General features: G+C 35.6%; 3 protein-coding genes and 1 pseudogene across 3 annotated transcripts; all 4 read left to right on the top strand.

The window, feature by feature from the left end:
- The first annotated feature begins 505 nt into the window (after window positions 1-505).
- LOC108475916 (uncharacterized) lies at window positions 506-7693 on the top strand. The gene is made up of 9 exons (XM_053026112.1): window positions 506-1106; window positions 2521-2706; window positions 3829-3921; window positions 4597-4779; window positions 4851-4953; window positions 5046-5231; window positions 5387-6588; window positions 6751-7145; window positions 7225-7693. Exons 1-9 carry the CDS (start codon window positions 858-860, stop codon window positions 7283-7285), a joined length of 2658 nt encoding a protein of 885 aa, XP_052882072.1. The 5' UTR covers window positions 506-857; the 3' UTR covers window positions 7286-7693.
- Window positions 7694-9179: 1486 nt separating this feature from the next.
- On the top strand, window positions 9180-15805 carry LOC108475915 (uncharacterized). The gene is made up of 9 exons (XM_017777906.2): window positions 9180-9842; window positions 10680-10865; window positions 11978-12070; window positions 12727-12909; window positions 12981-13083; window positions 13177-13362; window positions 13513-14714; window positions 14891-15285; window positions 15364-15805. The coding sequence occupies exons 1-9, from the start codon at window positions 9594-9596 to the stop codon at window positions 15422-15424; spliced, it is 2658 nt and encodes an 885-aa protein (XP_017633395.2). The 5' UTR covers window positions 9180-9593; the 3' UTR covers window positions 15425-15805.
- A 6509-nt stretch (window positions 15806-22314) lies between these two features.
- LOC108475128 (probable serine/threonine-protein kinase WNK5) lies at window positions 22315-24161 on the top strand. Its single transcript, XM_053026364.1, has 3 exons — window positions 22315-22425; window positions 23666-23932; window positions 24021-24161. The coding sequence occupies exons 1-3, from the start codon at window positions 22315-22317 to the stop codon at window positions 24159-24161; spliced, it is 519 nt and encodes a 172-aa protein (XP_052882324.1).
- A 60-nt stretch (window positions 24162-24221) lies between these two features.
- Window positions 24222-25695, top strand: LOC128290630 (probable serine/threonine-protein kinase WNK4; annotated as a pseudogene).
- Window positions 25696-26693: the final 998 nt, after the last annotated feature.

Here is a 26693-nt window from a genome sequence, read left to right as displayed (position 1 = left end):
GAGTTTAGAAAGAATTTTGAACTACGATAATACCTAATTTTTATTTTAGAATTATTAGTTGAAGAAAGTTGAAATAAAATGTATGCATTTAAAAATAATTATAATTTAATAGAAATTACAATAATTACATATTTAAAAATAAAAATTTAACTATATTAATTATCACTTAATTAATATTAAAATTAATTAGTTATTATTTTGAATAACTTAACTTTCTATTAATTAATAAATAAAATTATATTAAAAATGTTTTAATTATTATTTAAAATTTTCTATTATGATATTTAAATTAATAAATTAATATATTTATAAAATTAAATAAATAATATTATTTTATTTTAATTAATATAATTAAAAGTATATTTTAAAAATAATTAAATATTAAACACATAAAATTAAATTCTAATATTACAAGTTAGTAATAATAAAAAGTTGAACTATCGTCATTAGATAAATTCCTAAAAGAAAAGGTTTAAAATAACTCGTGATAGCACACTTTTAGATTCTACCTTTTTACAACCATTAATTTTATTTTCCCCAAATTTCAATAAAAAGAAAAAAGAAAAAGATAATCCACAGTTTTTCACCGTCGTTTTGTCGTAATTTTCCCTGTCGTTTTATTTCCTTTGTCTCTCCCCCACCCCCTTCCCCTTCCCCTTCCCCCCGAAACCCTGATCGTGAATAACAATAACAAAAAATAAAAAGTGTTTTTAGATCAGAAGGGACGTTGGTTTAGGGCGGCGGCGGCGGCGACCTAAAGCGAGTTGAACGATCGGACGTTCCGTTGAGACGTGAAGCGGCGGAATTGTTTTTTCCGTAGGGAGGAAGAGGGGCGGCTGTTTTTTTTTTTGTTGTTGATGTTTTTGATGGGCGATCTCCGAGATTGGTCGCCTGAACCAAACGGCGTCTCGTCAAGAGACAGGTATTCATCGTCATCATCTTCATCATCGAATCAAACGGGGATTAGTGCGGAGTACTGGAGAAAAGCCGAGGAAGCAACGCAGGGGATCATAGCCCGTGTCCAGCCAACTGTTGTTTCCGAAGAGAGGAGAAAAGCGGTTATCGATTACGTTCAGAGATTAATTAGAAATTATCTTGGTTGTGAGGTTAGGTTTTTGAAGGAAAAAAAAACATTAATTAAGTTTTCAATTATGCTTTTTAATTATTTAAATGGATAGAATGTTGACCTTTTCTCGAAACTAGTAATTTAGGTGGAAAATGGAAATGGCTACCGTATTTGTTATATTTACTAGTACAAGAATTTTCAGGATGGAGGTAAGTTTTGAACTTAATTCTTGTGTAGTTTGGAGTAACCTAAGATAAAAAATTATTAGTATTTGTTGATAAAATAAAAACTAAGAATGGTGGTGGAAGAACCTCTAATTTGGCTTAAGATAATGTGGTTTCCGACGAACTGAAGCTTCATTACTTTAGTATATTGAAAGTGGGGGTGTTTGTTATTGTTAAATCTCCATCATTCTTTAATAACCATGTGTCTGTTATAGATGGAAACTGTTAATAAGGCTTAATACTTGTAGAAATAGATGAAGACTCGGTTCATATACGTTACGTTATAGCGGAGTACTTAAAAGGAATTACCTATAACGGTAAAATTCAGTTTGGAAATTTGTCATTTAATGTTTGCAGCTGAAAACAACCTGGCTGTTAATGGTGATATGACACATACATTTTTTTTTCAGTAATATGGTGATAATTGTCTCGTATATAGTTTTTGTCGTTTTGCGGTCCTGGTTTTCATAGCTATAGATTAGTGTGGTCACGAACCTAAGAGCATTCATTTGAATTAGCGATCGGTTTGTACAGATATTAATCCCATAGCTATCGGTTTTCCTGCTTCAAGAACCTCTAATTCGGCACAAGATGATGAACTGAAGCCTCATCACTTTAGTATATAGAAAGTGGGGTGTTTGTTATTGTTTAATCTCTATCATTCTTTACTAATCAAGTGTCTGTGGTAGATGAAAACTGTTAATAAGGACTAATAGTTGTTGTAGAAATTGACCAATATGGAAATTGCAAATTCTCGACCACATGGATGAAGCTTTTATCATGTTAATGTTCTACTTTTATGAATATCACATCCAGCCAAAGTCTCTCCATTGGGAGTTAGATGTGATAATGGGGCTATTCATTGGGTGCTTTTGAGTATTTGACATATGTGATTGACCAAACTCGGTTCATTTATATTACGTTATCAATGCGTGTTTTAAACTTCAATTTAACGGAGTACTTAAAAATAATCAGTTGTCATGGTAAAATTCAGTTTGGAAATTTGTCAATTGATGTTTCCAGCTGAAAACAACCTGGCTGTCAATGACGATATGACTTATACATTTTTTTTCAGTACTATTGTGATAATTGTCTCGTATGTAGTTTTTGTCGTTTTGCTGTCCTGGTTTTCATAGCTATCGATTGGTGTGATCATGAACCTAAGAGCATTCACTTGAATTAGTTGTCAGTTTGGATAGATCTTAATCCTTTAGCTTGTATTTATTACAGGTATTTCCATTTGGGTCAGTGCCCTTGAAGACCTATCTTCCTGATGGAGATATTGACTTGACAGCCTTCGGTGGCTTAAACTTTGAGGAGGCTCTGGCAAATGATGCTTGTTCTGTCCTTGAAAGAGAAGATCGTAACACTGCTGCTGAGTTTGTGGTGAAGGATGTTCAATTAATTCGGGCAGAGGTTTTTAACTTCAACTGATATGATTCTGTAGATCTTTGCTTAGTCAAATTATTTGTTTTCTGATGCATAAGAGACTAACCTGTTTACATAAGGTTTACTTCATTCTTTATTCTTTTTGTTGACGTTTTACATCTATTTTTATTTTCAGTTTTCGCTCCTTGACTATTATTTTAACATTGTTATTAAGTAGAAAATGCAGCAGGAAAAGGTCTTGATGCATTCACATGTTTTTACCTTTTCAATTTAATGAGTGCTACTTCTGAAAAGCAAGAGGACTAATGATATCTATGCTCTGACCAGATAGCGGAGTTATATTTTTTCCTCACAAGACTAGAAGTAAAGCTTTTAAAAAGTTTATGAATTTATATTTTTCAGATATTATTCCAAGCTTTAGTAAGAGTTCACTCTTCTTTTTTGCATTCTGATATTTGTGACTACCATTCATTTTATAAATATTGGATATAATGGTTTTTGCAGCCAGTTAATTGTTTTCTCCTAAATAAATACTTTCTTATAGCTTATCAGGCTGTTCTTATTTGTCAAAATATGGACTGTGGTATATAGAACTTTTTTCTTCTTTAATTGATCTTGCTGAGGCCTCTAAGTGAGCAATTGTTTTGTTGGTTGTTAAGGTTTTCCTTCTTCTCCTTTCTTTGATTTTAAATTTCATTTACTCAGTAATTAATAAAGTGATTAGAGATACACCCCCTTGCATGATTTACATCATACTGTTATGGAACAACCGAAGGGATGCTCTAATTGCATTCACAAGTATACTATTCTTTCTCATCCTTTCCAGGTTTTTGTGCAATTCAAACATTACTTTGTCGGTTATCGCGTTTTAGATTGAGAGATAGGTCTATGCTTTTGCCTTTTTAATGGTCTGCAAAAAGGCAAAAATAATTTACTACAGAAATAAGAAAAGTAGGTATTCCCACAAAACCTAAAGAGGCATCAGGGAACTTAGTCAATCAGCAGCCCAACCTTGGTCATTGTAACAGTTTAGAATTTGGATGTGAATGAATTTTCTATATGCTTATGTTATTTGTTACAGTTTTTGATTTGGAAATCATTTGTATCATATGTAATTGGCCATGTTAACTTTGCCTTCTCTGGTGGCAGGTTAAGCTTGTAAAGTGTTTAGTGCAGAATATTGTGGTGGATATCTCATTCAATCAATTAGGAGGACTATGCACCTTGTGCTTTCTTGAGCAGGTAGGTTTCATCATAAAAAATTTGGGTGTGAATGAAAGCTGTTTTTCATACAAGTTGGTTCAGTTCATTTTCAAATAGAAAGAAGAAGGATATGCAATGTTTAGTTGCTAGTATATATTGGAAACATTTTGATGCAGACACACGTCTTTATGTTTTTTGGTTTTGGATCTTTTGGTGCCTTCTAGTGTTTCTTTTTCATTTTTTGGAAGTAAAAAAAGATGCATCCATTGCATTGGTTGAGAACCTTGAGGGATGAATATTCTTCTAAGATCATTGAAACTTTACTATGTCAACTGAGGAAATTTACCCGATTACTTCTGCAATATTTATATTTTATTTAGTATAATTGACAAATAGTTTTCTGTTTTCTTTCCCTAGTCATTGTCAGTTTAATGTCTCTATCTCTTTCTTGTGCGCAATAAATAGATGACAATACCTCTTTCCTTTCCTCATTTCTTTGCTAATGTTTGCCAATTGATGTTATATTTAGATATGGACTTCAGATCTCTGCTATTCAATCTTTATATATTTATATCTATGTTTATATTTATATTTGCATTTGTACATACTGGTAGAGCTAGCATGCGTACGAGGGTGGCTAATTGGCTGTATCATATTGCAGTAACCAGAAATGCACCTTTATAAAAAGTTTTAACTTCGCTGATAATGTTACAGGTTGATCGTCTTATTGGAAAAGATCATCTATTTAAACGTAGTATTATACTTATCAAGGCTTGGTGCTACTATGAGAGTCGTATTCTGGGGGCTCATCATGGCTTGATTTCTACCTATGGTTTGGAGACTTTGGTGCTGTACATTTTCCATCTATTCCATTCATCCCTAGATGGCCCTTTGGCGGTGAGTACTGCAGGATTTGGGCAGTTTAAACTAACTGATTCAATTACTTTAACTGATTGAATATATTGCAGGTTCTGTATAAGTTTTTGGATTACTTTAGCAAATTTGATTGGGAAAATTACTGCATTAGTTTAAATGGTCCAATCCCTATATCCTCCCTACCAGATATTGTGGGTAAGCAACTATAGTTTTCTTTCATGCCACATCTTGTTTGTTCTACTCAATACAAGATTAAGATGCTTATTTCATTATCTTTTATTTTGCAGTTGAGACGCCTGAAAATGGTGGGGGAGATTTGCTGCTTAGCAATGATTTTCTCAGGGAATGTGTGGAAACATTCTCAGTTCCATCAAGGGGATTTGACGCTAATTCACGCATATTCCCTCAAAAGCATCTAAATATAGTAGATCCTCTAAAAGAAAACAATAATCTTGGTCGCAGTGTGAGCAAAGGTATTATCTTTTTTCCATAGGCAAATGCCATTTTTCTTTTGTTTAACTCAGAACTTTTAAGTCTTGAGAATTGCTGAAATATTTCTTTAGATATTGTGATTCTTGAACTGATTTAGAGGGATAAAAGTTAATCATGGTGTAAGTTTTCCTCTCAGGGAACTTTTACCGAATAAGAAGTGCTTTCACTTATGGGGCTCGGAAGCTAGGGCAGATCCTTTCCCAGTCTGAAGAAACCCTAGGAGATGAACTTCGTAAGTTTTTCTCGAACACTCTGGATAGGCATGGAAATGGACAGAGGCCTGATGTTCAAGATCCTGCTCCATTGTCTAGATTCAGAGGACTTGGTGCAACACCATCAGTGTCAGGTACAGAGTCATGTCAAGAAGATCAAAACTTCTATGAATCAGAATCTTCAAATTCAAGTACTGGGACTGGGAATTATAGATCTTCTGATAATGAGGGATCATTGTACAAAGTCAATAATGGTAATATGTCTGAGAGGGAAACAGATGTTGGTATAACCTTTAAGGAGCCACAGGGTTCTGCAAATGCATCAAGTATTTCAGAAATCCGTCTCACAGGGGATGCTAAAGACCTGGCAACCTCCAGATTTCAAGGTCTTGTAATTTCAAATGATGCACATAAATCTTGCCCTCCAAATGCAGAGGATGGTTTTTCCTCATCAGGTACTGTAAGGCATGCACCTCATCTCTATTTTTGTAACTTGTCTTTGGATAATGGAGAGATAAGAAATGGAAACGTGGAACGTAAACAGCCTGAAAACTCTGGTTTGTCTGAAAGGAGTGCGACTTCGGGTATTCTTTCTGCAAGCAGTGAGCAGACGGGTGCTAATGAACATGGTGATCACAGTGAGAATCAATTGGTTGCTAGTAGAGGGGTTCAGTCCCCTGTTGGACCGAAGAATCAGCCATTGAGTTTGAATTCCGCTTGGTCATCCGAGGATCTATATCCTGGGTATTCTAGTAATCCAGCTTCATGTAATGCTGCTCCAAGTCAGGAACTTTTGAGCTCATTGTCTGATCTCTGTGGGGATTCCGATGCTAACATACGTAGTTTGAGTTATGGCCAGTGGTGGATTGACTATGCCTTTAGTGCAGCTGTTCCTCCAATGTCTTCACCTTTGCTTTCTCAGTTCCAGAGCAAGAACTCATGGGATGTAGTACGCAAGTCAGGGCAGTTCAGGCGAAATGCAATTTCCCCAATAAGTGCCAACGGTGGTGTCCCTCGACAAGCCTACTATCCTATTAACCCTCCAGTTCTACATGGTTCTGGCTTCGGAATGGAAGAAATGCCAAAGCCTCGTGGAACGGGGACATACTTCCCCAATCCTAATACGGTATACTCATTCTAATCCTTTGGATTTCTGGTGCAAACATGCAGCCTCATGATGTTGTTTTGCCATTGTTTGTTTTACTACTACCGATATTACTATTATTTGTTAAAGTTTCTGTTGGGCCTTGTTGCCACAATGTGGTTTTATGTTTAAATATTTTTGCAGAACTATTACAAGGATAGGTCCTTGGCAGCAAGGGGAAGGAACCCAGCATCGGCAAGATCTCCTCGCAACAATGGCCGTGCCATTACATCCCCAGAGTCAAATTCACCAGAGAGAAGCAACCGTGAGGTGGCACAAATGCATTCAGTAAATCAGGGTGTTGGAAAATCAGGGTCATCGGAACTCCGCCACTCTGGTTCTGAAAAAGCATTATCCCCTAATTCCAATGGCTCAATGCATCAACCAGACAGGCTTGTAGAATTCGGGTCAATGAGGGCCCTACCTTTGGTTCCAACCTTTACAGAAACTGGCAAGCCGCATAATCCAGGATCTCCTAACGCTCAAAACTCAACTGGAATGGAAAGGCTAAAATCAGCCGCGAGCATGGATCAGGACAGGTTCGACAATTCATTGTTTCCATCTAAAATACGTATTACTATTCTCTGTGCCTTTTTTCTTACTTCTCCTAACATGCAGGATACTTGTACAATCATTCCATTTAAAAAACGAAGAAGATTTCCCTCCTTTATCCATCTGAAAATCACCGAAGAATAGAGACAGGTAAAAACGCTAACAAAAGCCACAAAGCCTGAGCCCTCAGCTCGTGTGAATATTGCTCTCGGAATATAGCCATATTCCGAAGCTCGTTTACATGTATGGAGTTTGATTAGTTTTTGTGTGGTTCAAAGGCATATAATGTACATTTCAACTAATTTTATTTTGGTCCCTTTTTAAATCTGGTCGTAGCTGTACTTTTTATAGTGAGTTATTGATGTATAGGATTGTTGAATTATGCCTTCTCTTTTGTTGTTAATTTTGCCCAGGTTTTGATATCTTTGCCACTGGTTTTCTGGCAAAGAAAAAAAAGTATAGAAACAGATATTGTTATTGCTTATTGTTGATGTAACTTTATACTGTCAAATAGTCTTCTTTTAGCTGTCTATAATGTTGTTTTATTAATTTGTTGTTTTACTATTAAACTGACTTGACCTTCAACATTTATAAAATTTATCAATTTAGTCTTTAACTTAAAAAGCAATTAAAGATTACTTTTAGTTCTTTATAGTTCATTGGCTAACTTATGTGAAATATTAAAGAAAACTTATGTGAAATATTAAAGAAAAGAGTATCCTCTTTTAAGTCACTTGCAAAAAGAACTTTAAAAGTTAAAATAAAATATAAAAATAATTTAAAATCCAAAAAAATAACAACATTAAAAATGTTATTTCTTTTAATGATTTACAGTAGATATCACCAATACACTAAATATAGCATTTAGAGCATGAAATAGTGAATAATTTTTCTAAGCCCAAAGCATTACAAATTATTTAATATATTAAATCTAAAAATACCTTTTTTTGTAATTTTATGTTAAATTAATATATTATTCTCAAAGACTTGATTATTTAATTAGTAGGTAATTAAGTTCCTTGAATTATTTTGTAGCAAAATATATACTAAATTTGAATATGGCAAACCATATAAACTGAATAAGGCTATAATATTATAAATATCTTTGAACTTTGTGTATTGGCTCGATGGTTAGAATGTTTACCGTTTGAGTTCAAGTCACCCTAATTACTTTGCTATTAGGGCTTTACCCTCCTCATGAATTTACCCAAACTTTTTTTCCTTTAATTTAGTTTATGCTAAATAAGGTATGAGTTATTATCCTTAATTTATTTCTTTTAAAACAATCATAACCAGGTTTAGAATAACTAATAATATCCCATATCTTTACAATATAATAAAATAATATTCAAGTTTTTTAAATTTATTTTAATAAAAGTAGTCAAAAATATTTTTTTAAATATTACCTAAAGACACAATTTATGTAATAAAAAAGACACATTACTGGCATTTGCATTGTTGGTTAAGACCAATGCTAGAGGCGTTCATTAATGGAGTTAAGTTGAAACTTGATTTCAAAGCTCAAGCTTTACTTGCCTAGACATGCCCAAAATAACTCGTTTTACTATTCAATAAATAATAAAAATATTTTTATTTTATTTTAATGATAAATATAAATATAAATATAAATATAAATATAAATATAAATATAAATTTATTTTTTATTAATTTTAAATAGGAAATGGGTCACTAAAATAGATCCAATATTCAAAATATAAACATCTTTAGTTAAGGTTCCAGGTCAATAAATTTTCAAGATTGAGTTCCATCAAAAGGTGAATTTAAGGAATACTTAATAATTTTATGTCTAAAATGATATAAAAATTATAAAAATATGAATTAGTATAATAATAGAATTGCACTTTAACTACTAAAAGTTATAATTTAAATTTATCGTCTAAAATAATTTTTGACTTAACCTAAAATATATTTATAATAAAAAAATTTCACCAAAATATAACAAATAAAAATTTGCATAGATTTTACAATAAATTTAAATTCTTTAAATTAAGACAAATAGTAGAAGGGCAATCAAGGCCCAGCCCAGTCCTAAAGGGAACAAACCCTAACCACCACTGTTTCCAGCCGCCGCCGTGATCGCACACTTTTAGATTCTACCTTTTTACAACAATCAAATTTTATTTTTCCCCAATTTCAATAAAACGCAAAAAGAAAAAGATATTCCACAGTGTTTCACCGTCGTTTTGTCGTAATTTCCCCTGTCGTTTTATTTCCTTTGTCTCTCCCCTCCCCGAAACCCTGACCGTGAATAACAATAACAAAAAAATAAAACGTGTTTTTAGATCAGAAGGGACGTTGGTTTAGGGCGGCGGCGACCTAAAGCGCGTTGAATGATTGGACGTTCCGTTGAGACGTGAAGCGGCGGAATTGTTTTGCCGTAGGGAGGAAGAGGGGCGGCTGTTTTTTTGTTGTTGATGTTTTTGATGGGCGATCTCCTAGATTGGTCGCCTGAAACAAACGGCGTCTCGTCAAGAGACAGGTATTCATCGTCACCATCTTCATCACCGAATCAAAAGGGGATTAGTGCGGAGTATTGGAGAAAAGCCGAGGAAGCAACGCAGGGGATCATAGCCCGTGTCCAGCCAACTGTTGTTTCGGAAGAGAGGAGAAAAGCGGTTACCGATTACGTACAGAGATTAATTAAAAATTATCTTGGTTGTGAGGTTAGGTTTTTGAAGAAAAAAACATTAATTAAGTTTTCAATTTTGCTTTTTATTGATTTAAATGGATAAAATGTTAGCATTTTCTCGAAACTAGTAATTTAGGTGGAAAATGGAAATGGCTACCGTATTTGTTATATTTACTAGTACAAGAATTTTTAGGATGGAGTGTAAGCTTTAAACTTAATTCTTGTGTAGTTTGGAGTCACCTAAGAGAAAACATGATTAGTATTTGTTGATAAAATAAAAACTAAGAATGGTGGTGGAAGAACCTCTAATTCATCGTAATCAGGCTTAATAGTTGTTGTAGAGATCGATCCATTTGGAAATTGCAAATTCTCTATCACATGGATGAGGTTTCTACAATGTTAATGTTCTACCTTTATGAATGTCACGTCTAGCTAAAGTCTCGTCCATTGGGAGTTAGATGTGATAATGGGACTATTCATTGGGTGCTTTTGAGTATTTGACATCTGTGATTGACTGAATGCGGTTCATATTTGTTACATTACAGCGGAGTACATAAAAGGAATTATCTATAACGGTAAAATTCAGTTTGGAAATTTGTCATTTAATGTTTCCAGCTGAAAACAACCTGGCTGTTAATGACGATATGACGTATACATTTTTTTTCAGTAATATGGTGATAATTGTCTCGTATATTGTTTTTGTCGTTTTGCTGTCTTGGTTTTCATAGCTATCGGTTGGTGTGATCATCAACCTAAGAGCTGTCTTGGTTTTCATAGCTATCAATTGGTGTGATCATGAACCTAAGATCATTCATTTAAATTAGCGATTGATTTGTATAGATATTAATCCTTAAGCTTGTATTTATTACAGGTATTTCCGTTTGGGTCAGTGCCCTTGAAGACCTATCTTCCTGATGGAGATATCGACTTGACTGCCTTCGGAGGCTTAATCTTTGAGGAGGCTCTGGCAAATGATGTGTGTTCTGTCCTTGAAAGAGAAGATCATAACACTGCTGCTGAGTTTGTAGTGAAGGATGTGCAATTAATTCGGGCAGAGGTTTTTAACTTCAACTAATATGTCTCTGTAGATCTTTGATTAGTCAAATTATTTGTTTTGTGATCCATAAGAGACTAACCTGTTTACATAAGGTTTACTTCATTCTTTATTCTTTTTGTTGACATTTTATATCTATTTTCATTTTGCGTTTTGCCTCCTCAACCATTATTTTAGCATCGTTATTACGTAGAAAACTCAGCAGTAAAAGGTCTTGATGCTTTGACATGTTTTCCCTTTTCAATTTGATGAATGCTATTTTGGGAAAAGCAAAAGGACTAATGATTCCTATGCTCTGACCAGATAGCAGAGTTGTAGTTTTTTCCTCACAAGAGTAGAAGTAAAACATTTAAAAAGTTTATGAATTTATATTTTTCAGATATTCCAAGCTTTAGTAAGAGTCCACTCTTCTTCTTTTGTGCATTCTGATATTTGTGACAACCATTCATTTTATAAATATTGGATATAGCGGTTTTTGCGGCCAATTAATTAATTTCTCCTAAATAAATACTTTCTTATAGCTTTTCAGGCTGATCTTATTTGTCAAACTTGGACTGTGGTATATAAAACTTTTTTCTTCTTTAATTGATCTTGCTGAAGCCTCTAAGTGAGCAATTGTTTTGTGGGTTGTTAAGGTTTTCCTTCTTCTCCTTTCTTTGATTTTAAATTCCATTTACTCAGTAATTAATAAGGTGATTAGGAATACTTTCTCATCCTTGCCAGTTTTTTGTGCAGTTCAAGCATTACTTTGTTGGTTATTGCATTTTAGATTGAGAGAGATGTCTATGCTTTTCCCATTTCAATGGAATAAGACTTCCACTTTTTTCCGTTCTGCGAAAAGGCAAAAATAATTTACTACAGAAATAAGAAAAGTAGATATTCCCACAAAACCTAATAAAAGAGGCATCAGGGAGCTTAGTCAATCAGCAGCCCAACCGTGGTCATTGTAACAGTTTACAATTTGGATGTGAATGAATTTTTTATACGTTTCCATTATATGGGATCTACTTCATGGTTATTATTTAAGATGGTTTATTATTGTAACAGTTTACAATTTTGAAATCTTTTGTATCATATGTAGTTGGCCTTGTTAAGTTTGGCTTCTCTGGTGGCAGGTTAAGCTTGTAAAGTGTTTAGTGCAGAACATTGTGGTGGATATCTCATTCAATCAATTAGGGGGGCTATGCACCTTGTGCTTTCTTGAGCAGGTAGGTTACACCATAAAAATTTAGGTGTGAATGAAATCTGTTTTTCTTACAAGTTAGTTCTGTTCATTTGCAAATTGAAATAAGGATATGCAATGTTTAGTTGCTAGTATATATTGGAAACATTTTGATGCAGACACACTTTATGTTTCTTGGGTTTGGATCTTTTGGTGCGTTTCTAGTGGTTCTTCTTCATTTTTTGGAAGTAAAAAAAGTTGCTTCCATTCCATTGGTTGAGAAATTTGCAGGATGAATGTATTCTTCTAGGATATTTGAAACTTTACTATGTCAAGTAAGGAAATTCACCTGATAATTTCTGCAATGTTTATATTTTATTTAGTATAATTGACAAATATTTTCTGTTTGCTTTCCCTAGTCATTTCCAGTGTAATCTTTCTCTTTCTCATGCACAATAAATAGATGGCAATACTTCTTTTCTTTCCTGATTTCTTTGCTAATGTTTGCCAATCTATGTTATACTTAGATATGGACTTCAGATCTCTGCTATTCTATCTTTATAAATGTTTATATCTATATTTGTATTTACCCATACTAGGAAAGCTAGCATGTATTTGGGGGTGGTTAATTGGCTATATAATATTGCAGTAACCAGAAATGCACCTTTATAAATAGTTTTTACTTTGCTGATAATGTTACAGGTTGATCGTCTTATCGGAAAGGATCATCTATTTAAACGCAGTATTGTACTTATCAAGGCTTGGTGCTACTATGAGAGTCGTATTTTGGGGGCTCATCATGGCTTGATTTCTACCTATGGTTTGGAGACTTTGGTGCTGTACATTTTCCATCTATTCCATTCATCCCTAGATGGCCCTTTGGCGGTGAGTACTGCAGGATTTTGGCAGTTTACACTAATTGATTCAATTACTTTAAGTGATTGAATATATTGCAGGTTCTGTATAAGTTTTTGGATTACTTTAGCAAATTTGATTGGGAAAATTACTGCATCAGTTTAAATGGTCCAATCCCTATATCCTCCCTACCAGATATTGTGGGTAAGCAACTACATTTTTCGTTCATGGCAAATCTAGTTTGTTCTACTCAACACATGATTAAGATGCTTATTTCATTTATCTTATATTTTGCAGTTGAGACGCCTGAAAACGGTGGGGGAGATTTGCTGCTTAGCAATGATTTTCTCAGGGAATGTGTGGAAAAGTTCTCGGTTCCTTCAAGGGGATTTGAAGCTAATTCACGCATATTCCCTCAAAAGCATCTAAATATAGTAGATCCTCTAAGAGAAAACAATAATCTTGGTCGCAGTGTGAGCAAAGGTATGGTCATTTTGCCATAGGCAAATGCCATTTGTCTTTAGATATTGTGCTGAATATTTTGGCAATCTTGTTGAGAGGTTTTCAGTGATTCTTGAACCGATTGAGAGGGATAAATCATAAATGTTAATCATGATGTACGTTTTCCTCTAGGGAACTTTTACCGAATAAGAAGCGCTTTCACTTACGGGGCTCGGAAGCTAGGGCAGATTCTTTCCCAGTCTGAAGAAACTCTAGGAGATGAACTTCATAAGTTTTTCTCGAACACTCTGGATAGGCATGGAAATGGACAGAGGCCTGATGTTCAAGATCCTGCTCCATTGTCTAGATTCAGAGGACTTGGTGCAACACCATCAGTGTCAGGTACAGAGTCATGTCAAGAAGATCAAAACTTTTATGAATCAGAATCTTCAAATTCAAGTACTGTGACTGGGAATTATAGATCTTCTGATAATGAGGGATCATTGTACAAAGTCAATAATGGTAATATGTCTGAGAGGGAAACAGATGTTGGTATAACTGTTAAGGAGCCACAGGGTTCTGCAAATGCATCAAGTATTTCAGAAATCCGTCTCACAGGGGATGCTAAAGACCTGGCAACCTCCAGATTTCAAGGTCTTGTAATTTCAAATGATGCACATAAATCTTGCCCTCCAAATGCAGGGGATGGTTTTTCCTCATCAGGTACTGTAAGGCATGCACCTCATCTCTATTTTTGTAACTTGTCTTTGGATAATGGAGAGATAAGAAATGGAAACGTGGAACGTAAACAGCCTGAAAACTCTGGTTTGTCTGAAAGGAGTGCGACTTCGGGTATTCTTTCTGCAAGCAGTGAGCAGACGGGTGCTAATGAACATGGTGATCACAGTGAGAATCAATTGGTTGCTAGTAGAGGGGTTCAGTCCCCTGTTGGACCGAAGAATCAGCCATTGACTTCAAATTTTGCTTGGTCAACGGAGGATCGATATCCTGGATATTCTAGTAATCCAGCTTCAAGTAGTGCAGCTCCAAGTCAGGAGCTTTTGAGCTCATTGTCTGATCTCTGTGGGGATTACGATGCCAATATACACGGTTTGAGTTATGGCCAGTGGTGCTACGACTATGCCTTTAGTGCATCTATTCCTCCGATTTCTTCACCTTTGGTTTCTCAGTTCCAGAGCAAGAATTCGTGGGACGCGGTACACAAGTCAGTGCAGTTCAGGCAAAATGCAATTTCCCCAATGAATGCCAACGGTGGTGTCCCTCGACAAGCCTACTATCCTATTAACCCACCAGTTCTACATGGTTCTGGCTTCGGAATGGAAGAAATGCCAAAGCCTCGAGGAACAGGGACATACTTCCCCAATCCCAATACGGTATACTCATTCTATCCTTTGGATTGGGCTTCTCAAACTTAGTCTGCTGTAAACATACAGCATCATAGTGTCATTTTGCTATTGTTGGTTTTACTACTACCGATATTATTATTTGTTAAATTTTCTGGTTGGGCCTTGTTGCCGCAATGTGGTTTTATGTCTAAATCTTTTTGCAGAATTATTACAAAGATAGGTCCCTGACAGCTAGGGGAAGGAACCCAGCGTTGGCAAGATCTCCTCGTAACAATGGCCGTGCCATTACATTCCCTGAGCCAAATTCACCAGAGAGAAGCAACCGTGATCTGGCACAAATGCAGTCAATAAATCAGGGTGTTGGAAAATCCGGGTCTTCGGGACTCCGCCACTCTGGTTCTGAAAAAGCATTATCCCCTAATGCCAATGGCTTGATGGATCAGCCAGATAGGCTTGTAGAATTCGGGTCCTTTGGAGCCCTACCTTTGGCGCCTGCCTGTACTGAAACTAGCAAGCAGAAAAATCCAGGATCTCCTAACACTCAAAACTCAACTGGAACGGAAAGGCTAAAATCGGTCGCTAGCATGGGTCGAGACAGGTTTGACAATTCATCTTTTCCGTCTGAAATATGTAATACTATTCTCTGAGCCTTTTTCTTACCGCTCCTAACATGCAGGATATTTATACAACCATTCCATTTAAAAAACGAAGAAGATTTCCCACCGTTATCCATCTGAAAAACACCGAAGAATAGAGACAGTAAAAACGCTAACAAAGGCAAGCCTGAGCCCTCAGCTCGTGTGAATATTGCTCTTGGAATATAGGCGTATGCAAGAGCTCATTTACATGTATTAAGTTTGATTAGTTTTTGTGTGGTTCAAAGGCATATAATGTACATTTCAACTAATTTTATTTTGGTCCCTTTCCTGAATCTGGTCATAGCTGTACTTTTATAGTGAGTTATATTGATGTATAGGATTGTTGAATTATGCCCCTTTTTTTGATATCTTTGCCACTGGTTTTCTGGCAAAGAAAAAAGAGTATAGACGCAGATATTGTTATTCATGTTTGTTCATGTAAGTTAGACCGCAAAATAGTCTTTTTTTAGCTTTCTATAATGCCTGTTTTTGTATTTTTGATTTATCGGGAATTTGTTTTAGTATTCAAACGAGCCGATTAGATCTATTAACAAGTGAATTCTTACAAGGCTCTTTTTTTTTTTTTTTTAAATCTCAAAAGCCGGCCTCTTTATTAATAATTAAACAAAGTAAAAAGACAATTAAATGAACTTTCAGTCAAAAGAAAAACACGAAAAGGAAACCGTCAGCTATGAGATTCCAGCCTCCTGCTGCTCAAACAAAACATTAACAATACTGAATATAGAGCAATCAAAACAAAAAATGGGGTCTTCGAATAGCAAATCCTCACTGTCCTTCAAAGAGAATTAACAGTTCTACGATTCTACGGTGGGTCATGAAGGCTACAGTCTTCTGCAGCTGCTGCTTCTACCAACACTGGAGCTTCTTCGACCTAGAAGCTATTCTCATCTCGGCTTAAACTCTCTTGTACGATTACATGTGCTGTTTTGTTACCAGATCGGCCAATGAAGTATCATAAAAATCAAATAGATTTGTGTTATAATAAAAAGGAAATTGTGATATAGTAATGACCTTATCATGTATCTACTCTTTGATTTTATGAAATTATACTGTACTGGATAGAGCACCTAAGGGAGCCCAAAACCAGAAATAAAATTACAAAACAGAACAGACCCAAAGAAAATAAAAGAACCGAAAAGATAAATTCCATCATTTCACGCATTCATCGCCCATACCAAGAGGTAGCAGTTTCCAGAAAAGAAAAAAAAACCAAAAGCCTCTTCTCTGCTACCCAGAGAGCTCGTCCATACAGCAGATTAGTTGATACATTGTTATACTTTCTACTCTCTTCTCATTGAGTATTGTGTAAATGCTAGGCCTTGAAACTGTCACTTGAATTTTAGGGAACAAATTAATGTGATTGCACCCAAGTCCCGGAGTTAACATAACATTTAGCAAGAGATGCAAACAAGTTTGTGGTAAATTGTTTTATTGATACTAGCTGGGGGTAGCGGGAAAAATAGCTCATGCGAGCCTCACACTAACAGGAATCAAACTAGTCATTCTCTCTCTCTCTCTGCAAATGCTGCAATTTGCATTTGTGTCCTTCCATTACCAACAGACTTACCCACCGTTTTACAACCCAACCCTATATATATTTTCTTCTTCCTCCTCTTCGTCATTTTCCTCATTGTCCATGGAGGAAGACAATGAAGAAGATGATAAAGAGGAGGAGGAAGAAGAGACAGCCAGTGATGATATTGGAACCCACCCATTTGTTTGAAAAGTAAAAAAGGATAGGCACCGAAAGTAGAAAGTAATATTAGTTGGCAAGTTGGGTTAAAAGTTAGCATGGGATAATTGCAATTTTGGTCCCTAATTGTATAGGGACATTGCGAGTTTATCCTTTAACCTCAACTATAAATAGGCCTAACCATTTCTTACTTTCTTCATCCCATAATTGCCATTCTCTACTTAAGGCATTATTCTCTCTCTCTATTTGTAAATTTCACTTGTAATTTTTGGAGTAAAATATATTTGGTAGTGCCCGAGGACGTAGGTAAAATTTGCTGAACCTCGTTAAAATTCTGGTGTTCTTTATTATTTATTTTGCATATTTTGTGAATGTGATTGTAGTGATTTATTGTGCTATTAAATTACGATAGAGGGATATTCTGGCTAGGAAAGACTTGGTATTTAAGTGATCTTCGTGATCTACCTCTCTTTCCTGGGAATTGAACTTAGTGTGATTTTTCAGTACAATATTTTTTCTCTTTCACACGCTTCCTCACAACAATTGGTACCAGAGCCAGATTCGTACTTGGGAAATACGACCATTTACGGTACTATTCACATATACGGCACTATTTACGTATCTGATACTATTCACGATATCTGAGACTATTCACGTATACAATCATCGTTCACGATATCTTGCACTATTCACGATATCTGATCTGTTCACGATATCTGAATTGGGATTGAGGAGAAAATGGCGCGACATCGTCATCGACAAGGATTCTTGTGACAAATGCAAAATTTGAAGTAGAGAAATTTGGCGGTACCAATAATTTTGGTATGTGGCAATGTGAGATCTGGATGTCTTATGTCGCAAGAGCTAGATATAGCCCTTGAAGAAAAACCCGACAAGATGGATGACAAGGAGTGGGCCAAGATCAATAGACAAAGGCGTGTGGTACAATCCGCCTATGTTTGGCCAAAGAGCGAAGTACTGTTATGAGGGAGACATCGTGAAGAAGTTATGGGATACTTGGAAGAAAAGTTTTTAACGAAAAGTCTTGAAAATAGGCTTTATATGAAAAGGAAACTTTATCGATTCACGTACGCACCCGGTATGTCGATGAATGACCATGTAAACTCATTCAATAAAATTTTAGCAGACTTGCTAAATTTGGATGAGAAATTTAAAGATGAAGACAAGGCATTATTGTTGTTGAATTCCCTTCCTGATGAATATGATCATCTTACCACCACATTGCTTCATGGGAAGGACACGATCACATTTGATGCAGTCTGTAGTGCATTGTATAGATCTGAGACTCGAAAGAAAGATAAAAGAGATCACAGAGATACAAGCTGCGAAGTCTTAACGAGAAGAGGTCGTTCACATGACAAATCTGGTAGAAGAGGAAAGTCCAAAGGGAGACCCGCCAAAGATGAATATGCCTTTTGCCGTGAAAAAGGGCATTGAAAAAAGAATTGTCCTAAGCTACAAAGGGCAAGGCTATTTCTAATGCATGTGTAGCGGAGCATGATGAGGAGTCAGATTTTAGCTTGGTTGGCATGGCAATGGTATGTCAAACGGATGAGTGGATTTTGGATTCAGGATGTACTTACCATATGTGTCCTAATAAAGACTAGTTTTCTAGTCTTAAAGAGCTAGAAGGTGGAATTGTTCTTATGGGCAATGATAGTGCTTGTAAGACAATGGGAGTAGGTACAGTCTAATTGAAGAATCACGACGGCTCAATCCAAGTCTTGACAGATGTTCGCTACGTACCTACCCTGAAGAAAAATCTCATCTCATTAGGGGCTCTAGAATCCAAAGGGCTCACAATCACTTTGAGAGATGGATTACTAAAAGTAGTAGCTGGGCAATTGACGGTGATGAAAGGCACAAGAAGAAATAACTTGTATTTTTTAAATGGAAGTACAGTTATTGGATCAACATCAACAGTTTCTACAAAAGATGTAGATTCAGAGGCTACCAGATTATGGCATATGCGATTGGGACATGCTGGTGAAAAAGCTTTGCAGACATTGGTGAAGCAAGGCTTGTTGAAAGGTGCAAATTCTTGCAAAATGGAATTCTGTGAACATTGTGTTCTTGGCAAGCAGAAGAGGGTAAAATTTGGTTCAGCAATTCACAATACGAAAGGAATTCTGGACTACGTTCATAGTGATGTGTGGGGACCTACCAAAGTAGCTTCTTTGGGAGGTATGCACTATTTTGTTACTTTTTTTGATGATTATTCAAGAAAAGTATGGGTGTATCTAATGAAAAGAAAAAGTGAAGTTTTGCATGCATTTCTAAAATGGAAGAAGATGGTGGAGACTCAGACTGGTCGAAAGGTAAAACGACTTCGATAAGATAATGGTACTGAGTACAAAAACGATCCATTTCCACAAGTATGCCAAGATGAGGGCATTGTGCGACACTTCACTGTTCGGGATACACCACAGAAGAATGGGGTGGCAGAACGCATGAATCGAACTATACTGGAGAAAGTTTGATGTATGTTGTCCAATGCTGGATTGGGCAAAGAATTTTGGGCTGAGGCAGTTACATATGCGTGCCATCTAATTAACCGTTTGCCATCAGCTGCAATAAATGAAAAAACTCCTATAGAGATGTGGACTGGTAAATCTGCTATTAATTATGATTCTTTACATGTATTTGGTTCCACTGCATATTATCATGTAAAAGAATCTAAGTTAGACCCAAGAGCAAAGAAAGCATTATTCTTGGGTATAACTGATGGAGTAAAAGGATACCGTCTCTGGTGTCTTGATACAAGAAAAATTATTTTCAGTAGAGATGTGACTTTTGATGAATCAACCATGTTGAAGTACAATGATTCATAAAAGGATGACAAAACCAGTAGTACTTTGCAGCAGGTGGAGCTTGAAAAGGTTAACGATGATCCAGCTAATATTGAAGGGACAAATGATGAAGAGGTTCCTACCCAAGAACCTCTACAGCAACAAGATTCAATTGCATATAGAAGGCCAAGAAGAGAGATTCATAAGCCTGCTCGCTTTGATGATATAGTGGCCTATGCACTTCCAATTGCAGATGATTATGTTCCTTCTACTTACACAGAAGCAATAAGTAACTTTGATGGTGTAAAGTGGAAGCAAGCAATGAATGAAGAAATGCAGTCTCTTCATAAAAATAAGACCTGGGAGTTGGTGACACTACCCAAGGGAAAGAAGGCAATTGGATGCAAATGGGTATATGCAAAGAAGGAAGGATTTCCTGATAAAAATGAAATTCGATACAATGCTAGATTGGTAGCAAAGGGTTACGCTCAGAAAGAAGGAATAGACTACAATGAAGTGTTTTCTCCAGTTGTGAAGCATTCGTCTATTCAAATTTTGCTAGCCTTGGTTGCGCAATATGATCTTGAACTAGTTCAGCTTGATGTGAAGACCGCGTTTTTACACGGTGATTTGGAAGAGGAAATTTATATGACTCAGCCAGATGGATTCAAGGTTGCTGGAAAAGAAAATTGGGTTTGCAAACTGACAAAGTCGCTTTATGGATTGAAACAATCTCCGAGACAGTGGTACAAGCGATTTGATCAGTTCATGAAAGGGCAGAGGTTCACAAAAAGCAAATTTGATCATTGCGTGTATTTTCAGAAGCTACAAGAAGGAACTTTCATATACTTGCTCTTATATGTTGATGATATGCTAATAGCATCTAAGAGCAAAGTTGAGATTGAAAGATTGAAGACTCAACTCAATCTCGAGTTTGAGATGAAAGATCTAGGAGAAGCTAAAAAGATTCTCGGCATGGAAATATAGAGATAGAGCTCATGATAGAGTTAGCTTGTCTCGAAGCGATTTGAAAAAGGTACTACAACGGTTTGGCATGAACGAAGCGGACAAAACCTGTAAGTACCCGTTGGCTTCTCATTTCAAGCTTTCTGCACAACTATCTCCTTCGACAAATACGAAATGAGAATACATGTTGCAAGTTCCGTATTCTAATGCAGTGGGTAGCTTGATGTATGCAATGGTGTGTACAAGACCCGACATTTCACAGGCAGTTAGTATAGTGAGCATGTATATGCATCATCCTGGAAAAGGACATTGGCAAGCTGTGAAATGGATTCTACGGTATATTCAGAAGACCGTGGATGTTGGATTACTGTTCAAGCAGGATAATACACTTGGTAAAGGTGTTATTGGGTACGTTGATTCTGACTATACCAGTGATTTGGACAAGCGAAGATCAACCACCGGTTATGTGTTTACACTTGTTGGAGGACCAATAAGTTGAAAGTCTACACTACAGTCTACAGTTGCGTTGTCAACCACAGAAGCCGAGTACATGGCTGTAACAGAGGCTGTAAAGGAGGCTATTTGGTTACAAGGTATGGCTAAAACCTTGGGGTTGGTTCAGGAGCATATTAACGTGTATTGTGATAGTCAAAGTGCTATTCATTTAGCAAAGAATCAAGTCTATCATGCACGCATACAAAGCATATCGACGTCGATTCCATTTTGTGCGGGAAATTATTGAAGAAGGAAAATTTGTCTTGAAGATCAAGACTGCAGATAATCCCGAGATATGATGACCAAGGTAGTAATGACAACCAAGTTCGAACATTGTTTGAACTTGATTAATATCCTGCAAGTTTAACAGTTGAAGAAGGCACTATCAAGTATTGTTGTCAAAGGTAGAAAGAATTGTGTGAAGATAAGATTATCCTAATCAAATCTTCAAGGTGGAGATTATTGGAACCCACCCATTTGTTTGAAAAGCCAAAAAGGGTGGGCACTGAAAGTAGAAAGTAATATTGGTTGGCAAGTTGGGTTAAAAGTTGGCATGGGATAATTGCAATTTTGGTCCCTAATTGTATAGGGACATTGCAAGTTGATCCTTGAACCTCAACTATAAATAGGCCTAACCATTTCTTACTTTCTTCATCCCATAATTGCCATTCTCTACTTAAGGCATTATTCTCTCTCTCTATTTGTAAATTTCACTTGTAATTTTTGGAGTGAAATATATTTGGTAGTGCCAGAGGGCGTAGGCAAAATTTTTGAACCTCGTTAAAACTCGGTGTTCTTTATTATTTATTTTGCATATTTTATGAATGTGATTGTAGTGATTTATTGTGCTATTAAATTACGATAGAGGATATTCGCTAGGAAAGACTTGGTATTTAAGTGATCTTCGTGATCTACCTCTCTTTCCTGGGAATTGAACTTAGTGTGATTTTTTAGTACAATATTTTTTCTCTTTCATACGCTTCCTCACAACAGATGATGAGATCATGGAGACAAATGGGAAGAGCTGTAAGAGGAAGGTCCACGGAGAAAGCTTCAAAACCCAGACAGCAAAGAAACCAAAGCAGAAGAATGATAAACAAAATACACTTTACAAGGCAAGTAAGGGAAAAGAAGTAAAAAAAGCTCCAAATGGTCTGTTCAGAGGTGAGCTATAGTGTTATTGATTTAACTTACTAAAACCAAACTGACCTCAAACTCAAAGTGTTTAGCAGCTTTAGTTTATAAAAAGTGTTTAGCAGTTCATTTAATACGCAATAAAAAACATTTTTCGTTGTATATTGTGGAAAAAAAAAACAACAAACCCTTGTGTATAGAGGTATTGTAAGAAGAAATCTAATTTGGTTTATAAAAGCATACTTTTTATTTCTTTAAAAAGTAAAGAAACCAAGGAGTTGAGATGCATAACAATCAAAATTTTAGACAAAACTGAAGTAATAATGTGTCTGCTAACAGCACGTCTCTTTTTTGTTGCTATAGCATGTTTTGGTTTTTTTTTTTAGAGTTTTTTAGTTTGGTTTTCTTGGTTTTGGCGACGACGGTAATTAGTTTTGATACAGGTCTATAGAGAATGAATTGGCTGGCTTATCGTTGGAAGACGAGAAAGTAGAAATTTTATAGGCTCAGAAGGAATTTGATTCTGCGACGGTGGTATTTGAGTTTTGCCTACTCTGGTAGGATGCTTTCTTACGGCATGTGTAATCCACTTTCTGGCGATGAAGAGCACGATCACGAATCTATGACATCCTGTTAGAGAGGTCCATATCTTAGTTCTTAAAGAGGAGGTTTTGTCTTGAATAAAATAAATTTTTATAAGATTCACGTCAATAATTCTATATAAAATAACCAAAATTTTAAATATAAAAGAGTATAAGGATTTAATGTCTTAAAATTAAAGTATTTTAAAAGAATTTGAAACCTTTTAACACTTGTTTATCTTTAAAATAAAAACTTAAATGGTATCGAAAAATTACTACTTATATTATTAAATTAGCCCTTGAATTATATTTTAATTCTCACATTGATTCTTAATTTTTTTTTTGTTTGATAAGAAGTGGTAACTCAACTATGAATTTAGTATTGTACTCACACACAAAAAAACTGTCAATTTAGTGAAAAGTATACATTCTTATTGGCAAAACTGATAGTTTTAGTATGAGAATTAAGGTATCAGAGGGGAGTTTATTAATAAAGCCATATAAAATTGAACTAGTTGATCCATTCATTTGGTCAACGACTAGCTCACTGAAAAGATTCTTTCATTTTCCCTGGAAAATTTGAACAACATTTTTTTTATGTTAATCTCTTATGTATGTATGTATGTATATATTCATACAGTTCAGAGAGATTCTGGGTAAAGGAGCAATGAAGAAAGTGTACAAGGCATTTGATGAGGTCCTTGGAATGGAAGTGGCATGGAATCAAGTGAAGCTCGCCGATGTTTTCCGTTCACCGGACGAATTACAAAGACTTTACTCTGAAATCCACCTTCTCAATTACCTCGACCACAGTTCCATCATGCAATTCTATGAGTCGTGGATCGATATCCATAGAAAAACATTCAACTTCGTCAACCGAGATGTTCACCTACAGCACCCTTCGAGAGTAAAACCGCATTTAACTTAACCGTCAATCCAACGAAACCTTATTCGTAGTACCATTTTCTATTACGTAATCATACAGGTATCGGCAGGGGCGCCAGCGTGTCGATATACGAGTACGTTGTCTAGCTTATCCCCATTGCCATGATCCTCCAGTGATACATAGAGATCTCAAATGTGATAACATCTTTGTCCATGGTCACCTCGGACAAGTAAAGATAGGTGATCTCTGATTAGCCGCCATCCTTCATGGCTCGAAACATGCTCATAGTGTTATAGGTACGCCGGAATTTATGGCACTGGAACTATACGAGGAAGAGTACAATGAGCTTATAGACATATACTCCTTCGGTATGTGTATGTTAGAGATGCTTACTTCCCAGTATCCGTCTAGCAAGTGCTCGAATCCAGCTCAAATCTACAAGAAAGTGACTTTGGTGAGTTGATTTATCGGTTTTGTTAACACGGAATTCAATCTATGACATATTCTTTTAACTTTGTAAGTCATTCTACAAGGTTAAAGATGATGAAGCTTGGAGATTCGTAGGGAAGGGAAATGCCTCGACCATGTTTCGAAGAGATTGCATGCTTACGAGCTCTTGCTCGATCCATTTTTAGCCTCAGATGAAGAGAATTCGCCGAAGTTTCTGCCATTCCCATGTGTCTTGAGCCAAAAACAAAATATGTTAATTACTGCCACAATGGACCCTGCTGATGATAAAATTTTTCTGAAAGTGCAAATTATAGACAATGAAGGTACTATGGTATTAACTTGTTACTTTGATATGTTGTTTGTAAGACCGATCTAAACCCGGGTTTTGTAGGTCATGCTCGGAACATCTATTTTCCGTTCGATATAGTGAACGATACTGCAATCAATATCGCCTCGGAAATGGTTAAAGAATTGGAGATTAATGAGCGGGAGCCATTGGGGATTGCTAATATGATTGAAAAGGAGATATCTTCCCTTATCCCCCAACTTGGAAAGACTGGGGATCCTATTGAATTCATCACCGACACAGCTTCGAGTACGATGACGAAGATAATCGTATAACTAAATCTGCCATCCGTTCTATACCGTCTCCTCCCATTCCTCCCATGTCTCCCTCCCAACACCTGTTTCATTGTACGAAACACGTTTTCGTCATGGGAATGACGCAAGTTCAACTTGCTCTACGAATTCGTTCCGATACTCCAGTATGAACTATACGAAGATGACTTCGATTCGAATCTCCGACAAGGTAAGCTTCTTGACATCCCGAAGACTGTCAAGTCTACGAGGTTTTGTCTATCAGAGAGCACGAGTTCTTACAGCTACAAGCAATACGACGCTCAACCCGATTCATGGAGATCTTTGCACATAAACGGCCAGCGAAAGCTACCAAAGATCCGTTCACTCGTCGACCTAGGTAGCCGCTTGCTTCACCATTACGTAACGGCAAAGATAAACAAAAGGCGCTTGTTTAAAGACCATTGGAGCCGTCGAGAACATTGGATTTCAGGAACCGGCCAGAATGGAAGGATTTCAAGATCATTAGATGGTAAAGATCCAATTCATCAAATCTCTAATGTTAAATATTATAGTTGTTTTGTGGTGTTTTTCAAGATGATTAGTGATAAAGCATATATGCATATTGGAGCATCATGTGATTCTTTGTTGAATCGTGTGACAAGTAACTTGGTGCATTTGAATTCATGCATTGTGACTACATAAAATATACTTAGATTGAAAACAAAATTGAGTGTATAATAGATTTATTTATCTAAGTGTTGAGTTAACTGTTCAGATTTAAGGCCCGTTAAAATGTAGGAGGATTTAGACAAAATAATAAAACTTGAAAAATATACTTTAAAAAAGAAATTAGATTGATTCAAAATATAAGTAAGATTTTGATAAAATTAAATAATGAATATTAAAAAAATTGAAGGAAACTTGAAGTTCAATGAAGCTTGACAATAATGATGATGTCGTCGGTTTTGACAGTTCATTATTTTAGTTAAAATGTCAATGTTTGGAGGCTTTGTTTAAATTTAATGATTTAACACATTAAAGATTTCAGTTCATCTATCAACAATCATAATCATATCATATATATTTATATTATATTTATACTATAATATAAAAATTATATCTATATTATTATTTAAAAGTTTGATTGAATTCTCGTTATTCATCAATCACTATTTAGTTGAAATATTATTAAAAATATTTTCACAAAGTGTCGATATTGGTATAATTTATAATGATGCTTTTATTTCTAGATAAATTACACTTAAAGTCCCTAAACTATTATTAGTAAGTTTATGTTTTGGTCACTTAATTTAAAAAAGTTATAAAATGATCATTGAACTATTCGAAAGTTTTCATTTAACTGAACTATTAAGTTTTTTTTTTGTTTTTTTTAAATTTGACTACCGAGCTCCAATACTATTTGACGATCGGTACAATGGATCAGTACCTATTGACAAGTAGAACATACCTTAGATTCAAGTCAATCTGATGGTTAGTGTCGAAAATTAGAGAATAAAGTTGTTCGGCATTTTGTTCATATATTCATAACGTTCAAAGTTGTTTCATGAAAAAAAAAACTCAATTGTAGAAGAGAAAGGAAGGAAACCTTTTTATTAATGCAAATGGTGCAAACAGAGAAGGTCATACAACAACAATTTTAACATCCCAACAACTTAAATGAAAACATTAGAATAGTTCAATAATTATTTTATAACATTTTAAAGTTAAGTGACCAAAATGTAACCTTACTAAT

Source organism: Gossypium arboreum, chromosome 3 (genome assembly GCF_025698485.1).
Source record: "Gossypium arboreum isolate Shixiya-1 chromosome 3, ASM2569848v2, whole genome shotgun sequence".
In the NCBI taxonomy this organism is placed as follows: Eukaryota; Viridiplantae; Streptophyta; class Magnoliopsida; order Malvales; family Malvaceae; genus Gossypium; species Gossypium arboreum.
The sequence above is the reverse complement of the archived record's forward strand: the minus strand, read 5'-3'. Positions and strand labels throughout refer to the sequence as shown.